This window comes from Lontra canadensis, unplaced genomic scaffold (assembly GCF_010015895.1).
Source record: "Lontra canadensis isolate GAN:19392208 unplaced genomic scaffold, GSC_riverotter_1.0 scaffold151, whole genome shotgun sequence".
Lineage (NCBI taxonomy): Eukaryota > Metazoa > Chordata > Mammalia > Carnivora > Mustelidae > Lontra > Lontra canadensis.
This window is the reverse complement of record NW_022631145.1, coordinates 2,391,317-2,407,926: the sequence shown is the minus strand read 5'-3', so window position 1 is coordinate 2,407,926 and position 16,610 is coordinate 2,391,317. Positions and strand designations below refer to the sequence as shown.

Here is a 16,610-nt window from a genome sequence, read left to right as displayed (position 1 = left end):
CTTTTTCCCTAAGATGATTGGGATAGACCATTTCCCATGATTATAAGCATCTCTAGGGCAGGAGATTGCATGCCTTGCTGCCTTTGTGAGTTGATGACTCACTCATTTCCCAAGGCTCTCTTTGAAGGAAGGCACACATTAACTTTATTTATTTTTTTTTTTAAGATTTTATTTATTTATTTGAGAGACAGCGTGCCTGAGAGGGAAGAGGGTCAGAGGGAGAAGCAGACTCCCCACTGAGCAGAGAGCTTGACACGGGTCTCAGTGACCTGAGCTGAAAGCAGGTGCTTAACTGACTGAGCCATTCAGGGGCCCGACACACACTAAGTTTAAAAGGGACTTCTGGAGTACATGACCTTGAAGAACACTTTTCGGCTTCTTAATGCTTTTATTTTACTAAAAACAAAATGCTCTCTTAGTATAAATACATATTTGAAAACCGTTGTGGATTTTAGTGTTAAAGACTGCTCCAACACTGGCCACAGTTTTCTTCTTCATGTTTAGGGAATCCGACAGTATTGGGAAAGTTTTTCAAGTAATTTCCTTGATTCTTCAATCATCTATTTTTGTAGTCTGAAAGCTTTTGTAGCTGTGGGCAACTTAACCTTGGGCCACACATGCTAAAAATAGCCTGGGGGTGTTGACCCTTCCTGGCTTTGTGCCTGTCTTTAAGAACAGAGCGTTAACAGTTTATCCTCCTTAGAAACAATTCATTTTCCTTCTTTCCTCTTTATGATGGTGTAGGGGCCAAGGGCAGGCCACCCTAAGACAGACCACTCTGGCATGAAGATTATTATAAACTGAAGGCAACTGAGACCCTAAGGGCTCAAGAGAAACTTTTGCCCTTCCCTTAACTACATAGAAGACTGGAAATTGAGGGTCTTTTCCAGAATAAGGGTTATTAGCAGAAATAAGTTTTATCTGAGTGATCCATCTGTATGGCAGGGTAAACATCTAATTACCAAACATCTGTTCTTCTTATCATTTTGTGAATTACATTCCTTTCCTCTGAAGTCCCAGAGCCCTACCCCCTTCTTAGTTCAGGATAACATATATGCTTCATTTTGCCCGTCTTTGGAATTTCCATGTCTGTGAGGATTTCCCATACGGAGACTATTAAATTTGATTTTCTCCTGTTAATCTGTCTCATGTCAATTTGATTCTTAATTCAGCTAGAAGGACCCTTAAGAAGACAGGAATTCTTGCTCCTTGACAAGCAATACTTTACTGTTACTCCTACTGCATCCTAAAAAGAAATGCGTTGTCCAAGTGAACAGATTTTTATATGTGTCCTATATCATCTCTCCACTCTTTCCCTTCTTGAGAAATAATTCGGACTCTTTAATTAGAGCATATTCAAGAGAGTGACCAAGATGGTGGAAGTACTGTATCATCAGAAAGGAAGAAGAAATAAAAGAAACTAAGCAAGTTGAATCTAGGAAGTAAAGGCTTGGAAGGATCATGGCAAAGGTCAACAAACTTTTGATGGGCTGTTTTGGGGAACAGAGATTAAAAGTGTAGAAATGGGGTCAAGGGGTGGGCAGACAGTGAAATAGGGATGCTTTCTAATAGGTTTTTTCAGAGATAGAGCTGGCTTCCTTGAGAGGGAATATGATCCAGTATAAAGTGACTGATCACTTAGCAATATGTTATGGAATGGTTCAATTACACAACATTTAAGTTGTCTCCAACCCTGGCAAGCTGTTTCTGTCCTTTCATATGTATCATATTTCTATTCTCAATTCCTTCATTGACTATATATGTTAAGCTACAGAAAGAAACAATCATTGCTACCTGTCCTTACTTTTCCCCTCTACTCACATCTCCCAAAGGTAGACTCTTTTAATATTGTAGTCTCCTGACAACAGAGGTGTCTGTTTTAATAGCTTTCAGTAGCATTGTTCAAAGAGAATCTATTGCCCAATAAAGTTGGAGGGGGGCAGTCTTCAATGCTCTCTTTCTTTTTCAACCTCAAAGCATCTAGGATTAAACTTCTGCTTTGAAATTAAAATCATTATAAATTTGCTGAGTAAGAGAATGCCAAGTATACTTGTTTCCAAAGCTGGAAACTTTTCACTTAGCATAATGTAGGAAAAAAACTAGTTTTCTTTTGTATCGCACATGAAAAATTTCTGCAATGAAGGCACAGCTCCAAGTTCACAACTGTTTTGTAAAAAACAAACAAACAAACAAACAAAAAACACAAAAAACAAGCCCAAACTGGAGTCATTTGCCTCCCCTCCCCAATAGCAAATCAAGACTTAATTACAGTTTTGACCTATCTCAGGAGTGTGACCTTTTAAAAGTCAATCTGAAATTTCCCCTATCAGCACCAGTGACTTCATCTGCATGATAAAAAAAACACCACCAGTAACAACAAAAACCCCTACCTGTCCCTGTACTCAGCCCCCAAAGAAAGTGTCCAGGCTTGAACCAATCCTTTCTTTCTTTCTTCCGTTAATAAATTTTTGCACCACCCTCCTTCCTATAAAAACCGCCCATTTTGAGCTACTGCTCAGAGCTGCCTTATTCATGAGTCATTTAATAAAGCCAATTAGATCTACAAATGTACTCAGTCGAATTTTGTTTTTTAATAGTCTCCAATTTGAACAAATTCAATATATATTTATACATATTTTAACCCTGTGCCTACTGTGTTGGGGTTGCTGTGGAATCAGATTTTAGTGCAGCAGATATGGTACTCAACCAAAATCTATCTTCCTTGAATTATCATTAATGAATAATAACTGAGTGTTAGTTTTTAAATGACTAATCAATTAATTACTGTTAATCTTGGGAAGATACTACACATGCTAAAGTTATCCAAGCCAGAAAAAACTCAAGAAGTACTGCAATGGGGAAATCCCTCAGACATAATTCTTAACACTAAAGGAAGAACCTTCAAATAAAGAACACAATCTTTGACTTAAAGTTTACCATTATTTTTGATTGGTTTGTTAATTTCCAACAGTAATAAATAGCATTTAACTTCCTATCTCCTGCGTACAAGTTCTGTGCCAAGCTCTTAACATTTCTTGTCTTCATTCATCCTTAGAACACACTAAAGAGTTGCCACCATTGTTTCCCCATTGCCTAGTATCAGGAAACTGAAGCTTAGGGATGTGATATGCCAACCCCAAGATTTTGGGTAGAGCCCAACAAGGGATCCATATTTGATTCTCTAGCCTGAGCTAGTCACGCATCCACTGTGTTATCCATTGCGATGGCCCTAATGCTATTGTGCTTATTTTGTTTAGGGTAAACTGATGTGGAAAAAAGCACAATATTTTTTTGGTTCCCAATTCTTTCCCTCACATTACAGGTTCAGGACTACTCAAGCTTAGAAGGTGACACTCACCCCGTTTGTGAAGGAGAACGCTGGCGTGCCGACGTCCATTTCCATTTTCAACGTAACACGAGTAATTTCCCAAGTCACCTTCTTCTACAGAGTCCACAATTAATGAGATGGAAACTTCCTGTTCCCCGAGATGCTCCTTGAGAATTCTAAAATATAAAGCAAAACAAAACAAAAAACCCCACACAAACATACACAGACGTGAAAGAGAAAAAAAAAATTAGATGAATCTGAATCTGAGGTGAAAATACCTACAGCATCTGTGCTTTAAATTTGGCTACGATTGATGCTATCATAATTAAATTATATTATGTGCTTTTCTTCTTCATTTCTAATGAGGAAGCTTGTTTTTGGAGATGCTAATGAAGTTGCAGTTAATTATATCTCTTAGCAGGACAATCACACTGTCATAATAAAGAGGTGAGAAAGACCTTGAAGAAAAGTTTACAAACTGCCTTCCTTTTAAGAAATATGATATAGTAAAGGTGAGAGAAGAAATTCTAATGTCTTAGGCTGGGAGACTAATTATATAGGTCAGTTTGGTTTAGTTTTGTTTTGTTTTTAAAGAAAAATAGAAGATTTCGGAGCTGTTTTGACATTTCACTTGAAAGCTCTAGCCTGGCTTTTTTCTTTTTTTTTAAACAATACAAATCAATTGCCTATTTTAAAAGAATCATGAAATTATAAGCCCATAGACTAAATATTCTGAGGAGGTGCTTAATTCTAACATTAAAATGAGTGGTAAACACTAACTTCACTGTCAAAGGTTTTCATAATCTTTTAGAGTGAATGGAAAACCTCCAAGTGAGGCTCCCTTTCCCTGCGTGGAAGGTTTCCACCTCCACCCTCTCATCTGTTTGGTAACTCATATTGCACCATACTTCCTAATGTAGAATTACAGAAATACACCTTTCTAGACCCTTTCTTCAGCACCCACAAAAAGAGGGGAAAAGTTAGGAAGTTTATTGTTCTCTTTTAACTTTAACATCTTAAAGTATATGGTTAAAGGATAATAGCGAACTTATAAATGTGAAAAATGGTACAGGAACGTTTTAGCACATATTGGAGAATTGTCCATCTAGGTATTTCCGAACCCAACTGGAGTGCAATATTCTTGTGTATTTGTTGCCAGGAAGAAGATCCCAATAGAAATAACCTTATATGACAGTTTTATATGTTTTTTATTTGCTATTGCAAAACTTTTTCACTTACACATTTAGGAAGAGGAACCTTAGCTTAAATGCTCATATATACCCAGAAGATGTGAGCTTCAGATCGGTGAATATTTACACACGATCAGCATTTTGATTCAGTTATAACTTAATTATTATTTATAATGCTTGCTTACTTATACTATGATTAAAGATGAGTATCTATGTCCAAGCACAAGTTTAGTTATAATTGAATACCTCAATACTTAAAAGTAAATGAATAAATAAGTTTTGTAAAAGAGGTTTAAACATTACACCCTCAAAATAGATGGTAATTTTTTTTAAAGATTTTATTTATTTATTTGTCAGATAGCACAAGCAGAGGGAGAAGCAGGCTCCCCACTGAGCAGGGACCCTGACGTGGGACTTGATCCCAGGACCCTGGGATCATGACCTGAGCGGAAGGCAGAGGCTTAACCCATTGAGCCACCCAGGCTTCCCAATAGATGGTATTTTTTAATGGTTATTCTTTATCATTTATCATTCTTTATCATTCCCCCTATATTAATATTTAGACCTTAAAGTGGGTCTAAAAAAGACAATGAAAACATTTTGTGTATCCTTTATCATTCTTATCAAGTGCTTTATGGTCTACTTGATGGCTCAAATATGTAAAAACACATAAAAGGAAATGAACGAGACTGTTTGGTTGAGTCCTTGTTAATATTTCTTCTTGACAATTTTCTAAAAAAGAGCTCATAAACAAAAGGCACAATATCACATTTTCCACATTTGATGGCATTTTGGTTTGTCTCATATTCCGTTTATTTCTTAGGGAAAAACTCTTTTCTATTTCCCTTAAGTTCTTTGCAAATGGCATTCATGTTTTGCAATTCTACAGTCAGTCTCCACAGTGTTTTGCCTCTTGGCGATTCAATGTTGAGATATTTTTATCATAATAGTAACCCCTCCCAAACAAGGAAAACCCCTTTATTTTCCTTTAGCTCACTTTCTGTTCACTAACAGAGCAAATGTTAACTTTGACTGTACTAGTTAAAAGAAAAAATTATTTTTACCTAATGTCACTTTCCCAAACTCGATTTTCATCCAGATCTTCAATAAACTTCTCTCCTTTCATCCAGTAAATTAAAGGACTGACATCTCCACTGTACCCAAAGAAAGCTCTGCAGGTTAGATTAGCTGAGTCGCCTGCAGAGAGAAGTGATGGAAATGTGTTATAAAACTATTTGTACACTCTTCTTTTAGGCAAACTGGCAGGTAACATTTTAATCACCTCATTGATTTAATGAAACATTTACCTAAAATGTTTTTTCAGCTATTTTTAATCTTTGTCAAATTTACAGAATATGTGCTTTTGACAGCTTGTTTAATGAAAATGGGAGTTACTTGTATGATTTTCAAGAAAACTGGTCAGCTATTTTAGAGAAGGTTCTTCCAGTTATGCTTGCCTCATGTTTTTATGTGATTAGATTTAAGTTATGAATTATTGGGAATGATACCACAGAGGTGATGTGCCCTTCTCAATGTATGGTATCAGAAGGTACAGAATGTTAGTAATGACAAGATTTCACAGGGCAGTTAGAAGGTGTTTCTCAGTCCTTAATGCAGGAAATGGAAAGGAAACAATCTTTGGATGTGAAAGAGAAGGAACTGTAAATCCAGGAGTACCTAAAAATTTTATTAAAACGTTTTTGCTATATATGGAGTAATGTTCTAATGGTGATGTGGACTAAGGAAACCAACATATGCTCAGGTAGAAATGTACATTTTAAAAAACAAACGAAGAACTCATGAGAGTAAATACTTGGGATTTTTATTAGATGTAAAATCAATGATGCTACTGTGGAGATTAGTTTCTTTTAACAAGCTACTCAGGAGAAACCACTGTAATGATGAAGACAGATTGGTTGATTACTTAATAAGGTATGTGGAAGTCCCTGACTAAAAGGCAGAAGTGAATTTAATACCTGCGAAAGTAAGGTCTATTTCTGGACAGATTAGACCATTTTGCAAATACTTGGTTCCCCCAAGCCTTGGCTGGCATTAGAGAACTGAAATATTCCTGTACATAGAAGTTTTAAGATCCTGGTGCCTCCAAGTGGAGTCAGAAAGCTCTACAGAGCTTTCTGTGGAGGAATGATTTGCTTTCTCAGTCATCTTTGCTCACCTGATCTTTCACTACCTACCTAAGGGGACTACTCCAGCTTGGACTGGGACAAAGAAACTCTTAGGGTATGTAGAGTGCCAAGAGTGAGTTGCCCCAAGATGGGCCACTTTGGATACTGATTATTTTAAATAAAAATTACTTAAGAGACAGCCCATACAAGAAGGACATTCAGATCTTCCTCTGTGTTGGTGAAAGCACAAAATGAATCTCCCAAGTGAAAGGTCCCCTCCCTGTACCAGAAAGTAAAGAAGACACCCTTATTGCCAGAGACAGAGTTTAGAGCTGTAACAACCCTCGTTAACTTTTTACCAATGTTCAACTGCAGCCCAAATCTGTTTAGAATTCCTTACTAACTGAAGTTTTCAGAGTTAAGTTTTCTTTGTCCTGTCAATTTCTCACAGATTTATTGGATCTTTGTCTAAAAAGTATAAAAGCTACCTGCCTTGGTCATTTCTTTAGGAATCAATTTCATTATTGGGCCTCCATGAGCACATAATAAAACTGGGTATTTTTTCTCCTGTAAATCTGTCTCATACCAATTCCTAGTCCAGCAGGAAGACTCTGAGTGGTAGAGGAAGAATTTTTCCTTCCCCTTAGGTACTATAAGAGTGGATGAAAACTGAGCCCCAGTGATACCTTCATTTGCATCTGAAGCAAGCAGATTTTCTCAATTTCATAGATTGTTGAGAAGATTCTAAAGGACACTGAAAACTAAATGACCTTAAAGTGCAAAGAAGGAGAGTCCTAAAGACTGGAAACCTCAGAGCTAAGTTATGAGTTAATAGAGGACATCTCCTGAAATTGTGCTTATGAGTGACTGTGTCAGTATAACTACTTGCAAATGACATATCTGATAAAAAGTTATATCCAAAATATATAAAGAACTTACAATACTTAATACCTCCCCAAAATAATCCAATAAAAATGGACAGTAGAGATGAACAGCCATTTCTCCAAAGAAGACATGTAGATGGCCAACAGACACATGAAAAGATGCTCACCATCACTGATCGTCAGGGAAATAGAACTCATGACTACAATGAAATATCACCTCACACTTGTCAGAATGGCTAAAATCTACAACACAAGAAATAAGAGGCATTGATGTGGAGAAAGGGGAATGCTCTTGTATTGCTGGTGGGAACGCAAACTGATATAGCCACTCTGGAAAACAGTATGGAGGTTCCTCAGAAAGTTAAAGATAGAAATTGCACCACTAGGTATTTACCCAAAGAATACGAAATGCTAACTCAAAGGGATATATGCACCCCAGTGTTTTCATTGACTGACGAATGGATAAAGAACACGCAGCATATATAAAAAAACAGATTACTCAGCTTTAAAGAATGACAGCTTGTCATTTGCAATTGCATGGACGGAGTTAGAGTATTATGTTAAGCAAAATAAGTCAGTGAGAGAAATACAAATACCATATGATTTCACTCATACGTGGAATTTAAGAAAGGAAACAAACAATCATAGGGGAAAAAAAAGAGAGAGGCAAACCAAGAAATGGACTCTTAACTCTAGACAACAAACTGCTGGTTACCAGAAGGGAGGTGGATGAAAGGATGGGTGAAACAGGTGATGTGGACTAAGGAGGGCACTTGTGGTGAGCACCGGGTGATGTCTGGAGGTGCTGAATCACTACATTATACACCTGAAACTAATGTTACACTGTAAGTTAACTAACTGGAATTCAAATAAAAACTTAAAAAAAATAAATTCTATTCTCCAAGTTCTACAATAAGAACATTTTTACTGGATAAAATTAATATCATTATCTTAACTATGTCCATTGTATAAGAACGATTTGTAAATAAATTCTTGCTTATCTATTATTTCTAAGATGACGTGATAGAGCTTTCTCCTTTTATCTCTGTTTATGTCTGCATATTCTCCAAGTAAGTGATACCTCATGGATTTTGAACCTATATGCAATAGTCATCATTAGTGACAAGAAAATCCAGAAAATATCTACAAGCTTTTAAGAGGCAAAATGGAGCTTCAGGTAGGTTACAAAATAGATAATTGAAGGTCAATCTTATTGACTGGAAATGAACTGTGGGTTTCTATGGGAAATGTCAATCCAATGTTACAAAACAATTTAAAATCTAATATTCTTTGCTTCTGCCTTTTTATAAGAGGGCCAGCTTTTATGCAGCTGAACTACCTGTTACAGAGTCAAGATAGTCATGTATTCAACAGTAAATCTCAAAATACTACCTGGTGTGATGATTACCATCACATGTCAACAGAATCAACATATATTACAGAGTTTTCAATTTATATATATGTCAATAATTTACATAATCTGTCTTTCAAGAGATCAAGTTTTAGGGTTTTTTTTTACATTTAAAAAATTTTTTTAATTTATTTGTTTGACAGAAAGAGATCACAAGTAGATGGAGGCAGGCAGAGAGAGAGGAGGAAGCAGACTCCCCGCTGAGCAGAGAGCCCGTTGTGGGACTAGATCCTAGGACCCTGAGATCATGACCTGAGCCAAAAGGCAGAGGCTTAACCCACTGAGCCACCCAGGTGCCCCAAGTTTTAGTTTTTAGATAGGAGTTAGTGACTGGAACTCATACATAGAAATCTCCAGAAATTGCCTAATTTCCCATTACAGTTTTACTAAATATGGAGGTTTATAAATAATGATCATGCCATTAGCAACTCAGCTTGATATTAGTTAGCAGAGAGGTGAACTGAATCTCTCAGTGAGATAAGAATTTGTCTTTCCTGTCATTTTCCCACCTTCCCAGATCAAGTGATTTTTCCATACCTAATTCTTCATGTCTCTCATTTGCAAGCTTTGTGCTGCCACACCTAGGAAATGGCTACTGCACCCATCCTGAGGAATGATTTGCTTTCTCAGTCATCTTTGCTCACCTGATCTTTCACTACCTACCTTGCCTGGAGCGCCAGTACTGGAGGTATCTGCAGTGTTATAGGGACACCTAGGGGAAATCTAAATAGACTTGGCCTGGGCTTGCTGTGGGTCAAATAGTGGAATTCATGGAAGGAATAAAAGAGGGTAGAAGGAAAAACAGAAAAGCACTCCAGGCTGAGAGAAAATAGCATGAATGAAAGAATGCCAAGGAACTTTGGAGGAAATAAATAACTTCGGAAGAGCTGAATCTCTAGTGTATGTGGGGATGGGGATTGGATTAGGGAGAGAATAGAGCACTGACTAGACCAGAGCATTGGCAACCCTATCCCTCCATGGAGGCCATGTTGAAGAGTTGGGCCTTCCATTTAAAGGCAAGGGGTAAGTTGGGGAAAGGTTTCAAGTAGGAGACTGACATAATCACATCTGAATTCTAAGGAAATCACTCTTACCATATTTGCAAAACTGGGATTGGATCATGTTATGTCCAAGTTTTCGCATCCAAGAGACCACCAAGGAGCCAACACCAATGCAATCACACGAGGGTTTATTTTACAAGCTTAAGCTTGGGCCCAAGTATACCCAACACATCGGAGTAGGGACTTGGACCCCGAGGCTAGTTAAGGCAGGGGTTTTTATGGGTCATTACAAGAGGCTTGGCGGGGTGGGGAGGAGAAGTTTCAGACCTTTCTGCAGTAAGCTGATTAGCTGTTGCCCGGTTGTTGCAGGGTGGGGTACTTTCTTGGAACTAAAGTAGGGTGGGGGTCCCTGGAACTAAAGTAAAGTAGGGGAAAGTTCAACCCTTGGGCCTGAGATGGCTGCCAAAGCTAAGATGCCTGTACTTGTGCTAATGCTAAACTCGAGGTGGGATGGCCTTAATTTTCTCGGCCTCCACAGATCAGAGGGAAGAAAGGATTTAGAATCTTACAATACTTCAGGATCACATAAGGAACAGTCATTGCAAAGCTTGGATTATTTCCACATAATTTCTTTTTTTTTTTTAATTTTTTTTTTAAGATTTTATTTATTTATTTGACAGAGAGAGATCACAAGTAGATGGAGAGGCAGGCAGAGAGAGAGAGAGAGGGAAACAGGCTCCCTGCTGAGCAGAGAGCCTGATGTGGGACTCGATCCCAGGACCCTGAGATCATGACCTGAGCCGAAGGCAGCGGCTTAACCCACTGAGCCACCCAGGCGCCCTCCACATAATTTCTTAAAAGGTGATAGCAGTGACTCTAGATCACTATGCTCTTTATCAATATGATAGGAAAACTTCCAAAGTGGAGATTAAATAGAAAGCCTGATAAGGTGGAAAAACATACTTTTTATTTTTTTAATTTACATGCATCAGTATGTGTGTAGGGGGAAGACAGAGAGAGAGACACAGAGAGAGACTGGGGCGTTGCCAGCTGCTTCTCAATGCAATCAGGATAGAAAGTCAACTTGAGCAGAGCTCTGTTCTGTGAATAGATTTTTGAGTGTGGTTTCTCTCAATTATACCTACTTCTGTGGCTGCACAAAAGGAAACCACACTCCTTCTTAAGCACAGCTATGCTCACAGGAAAGGACAGTAGAAGCCAGTGAAGTCAGTCCTGAGAGAAGTGCCAGGTAAAGTCCGGCTCACACCTGAGCCTACCCAAGTGCCTAAGTGTTGGGGAGGAAAGCTGTGTCCACCCAGTAAGTACTGTTCTTTTTAGAAGTGATGGCTAGGGTGCCTGGGTGGCTCAGTGGGCTGAGCCCTGCCTTTGGCTCAGGTCATGATCTCAGGGTCCTGGGATCGAGCCAGGGAGCCTGCTTCCCTCTCTCTGCCTGCCTCTCTGCCTACTTGTGATTTCTCTGTCAAATAAATAAAATCTTAAAAAAAAAAAATGATGGCTCATTACATGAGTGTCAAGGAACTGTGACTTTGGACCCCAAGTGTGTATTATCTATGTTTGAAAGTAGGAATAAAGGACTATCATCCCTTCCTGTCAGGTAGAATAAGAACTGAGAGGTGATGGAAATTCCTGGAGCAAGGAGGGACCTGGGGAGAGATGATGTACTTCCACCCAATAAGGGCAGATGGAAATTAATAAGGGCAGATAGGAAAATAGAATGGGGAGATTTTATTTAGGGTATTAGGCAGTTGGGAAATAGGAATTAAGAAATTCAAAATGACACCACTGTGTTTATACCTTAGGTTGAGGAAGCAGGACATGTCAGTTATTTACAAGTTTTTAGCATCTGAGTTCTAGGAGCAGTCCATCAATGATTCATTTCACATTCTCATGCTTTTTAACATTATAGTCTTTGCTTTAAATTCTTCTCATTTCCATTTCTTCCAAAAGTATGACTTGGCTTTTCTAGAAATAGTCATTCTGTTTTTTCTCCTCCCATAGCCCTTAGGACATATCTGTATTTTATGATAATATATTCCTTCCAATATCTGGTTTGTTTGCATGCCTAACCCAGCAACTAGAGTACTTATTCCCCAGAGGCAGAAATTATATGTGTATTTACCTTTGTATATTACTAGGACCCATTACAGTGTCTTGAATGTGTTAGGAACTCAATAAATACTTTGAAATTAATAACCTGCTTAATATCTCTTGTACTTGCATTTTCCCTTGGTTCCTTTCTTTCAAAGCTTCATTAATTAAAGGTTACACGTCTCCAGCCTATCTCAACAGGCCTAGTCTGTCTTGTAAACTAGCCTCCAACATTGCAAATGCAGAGCCTCCTCATTCAGATGTTATTTCACTTGCGGGCTGGAGCTGCTTCATACCAGCTTGTAGGAATCAATTACTACAGTTTTCAGAAATTCTGTAAGCAGGTTGTTAAAAATCAAATGATGGAAACTTACAATGAGCTACACTGTATTTCTTTTTTTAAGATTTTATTTATTTGAGAGAGAGAGAGGGTGTGAGCAGGGGGAGGATCAGAGGGAGAAGCAAACTGCAGGCTGAGCAGGGATCTGACTTGGCTCCATTCCAGGACACTGGGATCATGACATGAGCTGAAGGCAGATGCTTAACTGACTGTGCCACCCAGGTGCCCCTTAATTATTCTGAATTAAAAACAAAGGTATTAGACATTCAAAACTCAAAAACCCAATTTTGTTGCTACAGTATTCATCTATAGTATTTGTATGGCAGAAATACTCTATAATAGTTTGCCACTGCACATCTTTTCTCAACTGCACATTTAGTGACATTACATTGGTAGCTGATTATCAGCCATGGTGGGAGTATTTACCCCATAAATCGCCAAATGGTACTGATCATCCTATGATTTATTGTTTTGTTGCCTGTCTATACTTAAGACAACATGGAGAAAATGTTAATAATGTAGATTAAACTTCAAAGCATCATGTCTATAGCTGTTAGATTGGTAAAAGCACAAACACAAAAATTCCTCTAATATCCAAAAACTATACTCTGATTCAGCAAAAAAACTTGCTTACATCATTGATGAACAAATAAAGTTCTGACATATATCTCCAATATCTCACCCTTCTCTGCCAATGTAAATTAAAGTATCAAAACCGCTTAGATGTCAGAATTACACTTGGAGAACCAATTGTTAAACATTTACCAACACACCACTCTCTTTAAAACTGTTCTCTCAGAGTGCCTGGGTGGCTCAGTTGGTTAAGCATCAGACTCTTTGTTTTGGGGCCTTCCTCATATAGTAGCAGGGGATAGCACGTGGATGGGCCAAAGAACAAAATGTACTGATTTTTGTATACTCTTTTAAAAATAAAAATTGGATACATTTAAGTTGTACAACGCCATGATTTTGTACACACACATACACACATATAGTGAAATGATTACTACAGTCTGGCTAATTAACATATCATTTCCTCACAGTTGCTTTTCTTTTCTTTTAAAGATTTTATTTATTTATTTGACACAGAGAGAGACAGTGAGAGAGGGAATACCAGCAGGGGGAGTGGGAGAGGGAGAAGACTTCCCACAGAGCAGGGAGCCTGATGTGGGTCTCAATCCCAGGACCCCAGGACCATGACCAGAGCCAAAAACAGACACTTAATGACTGAGCCACCCAAGTGCCCCTCACAGTTACTTTTCTATTTTTTTGTGGTGACAGCACCTGGAATCTACTCTCTTAGCAAATGTCCAGCATTCAGTATAGTATTTTTAACTATATATATAGTTATACATATAACTATATATAATATTTTAACTATAGTCATCATACTGTGCATTAGATCTCTAGACTTGTTCATCTTAAATAATGGCAACTTTGCAACCACTTTTCTACTCTTTCCTTTTATGTACATGGCTTTTTTAGATTCCGCATGTAAGTGAGATCATGCAGTTTTTTTCTTTCTGTACCTGGCTTATTTCACTTAGTGTAATGGTTTCCAGGCTGATCTATGTGGTTGCAAATGGCAGGATCTCCTTTTTTTTTAAGAGTTTATTTATTTATTTGACAGAGAGAAAGAGATCACAAGTAGGCAGAGAGGCAGGAAGAAGGAGGGGGGAAACAGGCTCCCTGCTGAGCAGAGAGCCCGACTCAGGGCTCCATCCCTGGACCCTGAGATCATGACCTGAGCCAAAGGCAGAGGCTCAACTCACTAAGCCACCCAGGTGCTCCAGGATATCCTTTTTTAAAGCTGAATAAATTCCACTATGTATAAGTATATATCTATATCTACATATATCTATATATGATTCAGCAAAAAAACTGAATATATATATACACATATATATGTGTGTGTGTATATACATACACACACACACACACACACACACACACACACACACACTCTCACAATTACTTAATCCATTCATCCATCAATGGGCACTTAGGTTGTTCCCATATCTTGGCTATTGTGAATGGCTAATAGGTATATGATTCCCTAATCATCAGGGAAATGCAAATCAAAACCACAACGAGATATTACCCCACAGCTTTTAGGATGGCTATTTTATATATATATATGTAAAAATAAATAATATATGTTGACAAGGATGAAGAGAAAAGGTAACTCTTTTACACCATTGCTGGGAATGTAAATTGGTATAGACATTATGGAAAAACAGTATGGAGTCTACTTAAAAAATCAAAAACAGAATTATCATCCAGCAATCCTTCTTCTGAGTATATTCCCAAAGGAAATAAAATCACTACCTGGAAGAGATATCTGTACTCCTATGTTCATTGCAAAATGTACTTTAAAACAACAATAAAAGTAACATGATTTTTGTCCCTCTGGCAGAGACAGCTCTTTGGAATTAATTATAATGCTCAGAAATGGTACCAGACTTAATGACGGGCAATGAGTTATCAGAATTGAATTATGGTCTGGAAACAAATATTAATTTCATGACAAAACAAAAAATTGGGGTTTATTAAATAGTTAAATATTATTATAGAACAAATAAAAAGGAGAAAATTTATTATTTTATAAATCTGTGGAGGAAAAATAATTTCTTAGAATTAATCTAGAAATTACAAGCAGGTTCAAGATTGACTATTTGAATATATAATTAGTAAAATTTCAGTAGAATAGAAAATAATCCAAAGAAAACTAAGACAACAGAGAATGATTATAAATTTTTCTTTATTGTGTTTGCTACCTAATGTGTGACTGAGTATGTTTTCAATTAAAAACAAAAAGCAATATAGAAGCTTTAACATAGTACCTACGAAGGTCATTAATAGAGTAATATTCCAGATATTCAACTTGAAAACAGTGATGGCCAGATTTTAACAGAAACTAGAGGAAAAGTTATTAGTGTTGCAACTTCTAATACTACCATTAACCTTGTTTATTTTTGTAAATTTCCACTGAGTTTCATGCAATGTTCTATGTTATACTCCCAGATCTTCTATAATATCATTTCATTTAGACAAATATGTCTTCAGATTTTACATTTTTTCTTACTTCAGTTAAGCCAGTGAGTTTCAAACATTTCCCAAAAATCTTACCTGCCGCCCCCCCCCCACCAGCTTTTGACTCAGCAACTGTGGAGGGTTATAAGGATTTTCTTTTTTTTTTTTTTAACATATTTATTTATTTATTTATTTTAATTTTATTTTTTATAAACATATAATATATTTTTATCCCCAGGGGTACAGGTCTGTGAATCACCAGGTTTACACACTTCACAGCACTCACCATAGCACGTACCCTCCCCAATGTCCATAACCCCCTCAACCCCCCTCCCAAGCACTCCCAGGTGATTGTTTTGCGAGTGGTTACAGCTAAGTGTCTGGAACAATTTCTTTTCACCTTGGACTTTGTTTAAAGTAGATTTGGGGCTCAGAAAAGCAACAAGATTGAAAAACATTTAGGCAGGGCCTTCAAGCAGGGAGAGAGGACAGGGAGGCTAGGGAAGAGGAAAGATGGGTTCATAATAATGACAGTGGTGGGAGAGGGGTAGCTGGTATAGATGACAAGTAGGAAGTACAACTGAGTCACTGAAGACTGGATCCAAGGTACAGAAATACATTTTCTTCCCTAAGCACTGTAGGAAAAAATTTGCGTTTCAGTGGAAAACTACTCATTTATCTACTGTATACTTTTCTGGGCTATCAGATTCTAGCTCTTCACTGCCTTTCAACTATTTTTCAACTCTGTAAATTGTTGGTAACGGATATGCAAATTCTCTCATGTCAGGTAGTGATTTAATTGACTTCATTTCCCCTCTGCTCTCCTAGTTCCTTTCCACCCCCAAACCACGGAAAAATCAATTTTTTCTTTACTTGGAATTCATCTCAACATTCCTCTATTCTGCATAATCTGCTGTTTTAAATTACCTTTGAACTGGTTACCACATCTGCTTGGCTTCTTTTTCATATCACATGAACAAAATTTCTCTAACATGTATGAAAGTCATGATCATATATATTTCTGAAAGTTATCTGTCAACAGGAATACAGTACATTGCTTATCACTGCCATTAAAAGAATTGATGCATGATACAACTCTGACATTTCTTTGATTATTGAAGGATTTTATGAACATTCTCCTTATCCTTTTTTCCAATGTAAGAATCAGCAATGTAAATTTATCTTTAC

The 16,610-nt window shown here is 37.4% G+C and overlaps 1 protein-coding gene across 1 annotated transcript in view; it reads right to left on the bottom strand.

The window, feature by feature from the left end:
* The window catches only part of IL1RAPL1 (interleukin 1 receptor accessory protein like 1), a 1,455,000-nt gene that overhangs the window by 52,023 nt on the left and 1,386,367 nt on the right, over window positions 1-16,610 (bottom strand). Inside the window, exons 7-8 of the mRNA XM_032844352.1 lie at window positions 5,583-5,715; window positions 3,359-3,504 (exon numbers count right to left, since the gene is read on the bottom strand). Of these exons, the coding sequence (XP_032700243.1) occupies window positions 3,359-3,504; window positions 5,583-5,715 (279 nt within the window). The remainder of the gene's footprint in view (window positions 1-3,358; window positions 3,505-5,582; window positions 5,716-16,610) is intronic.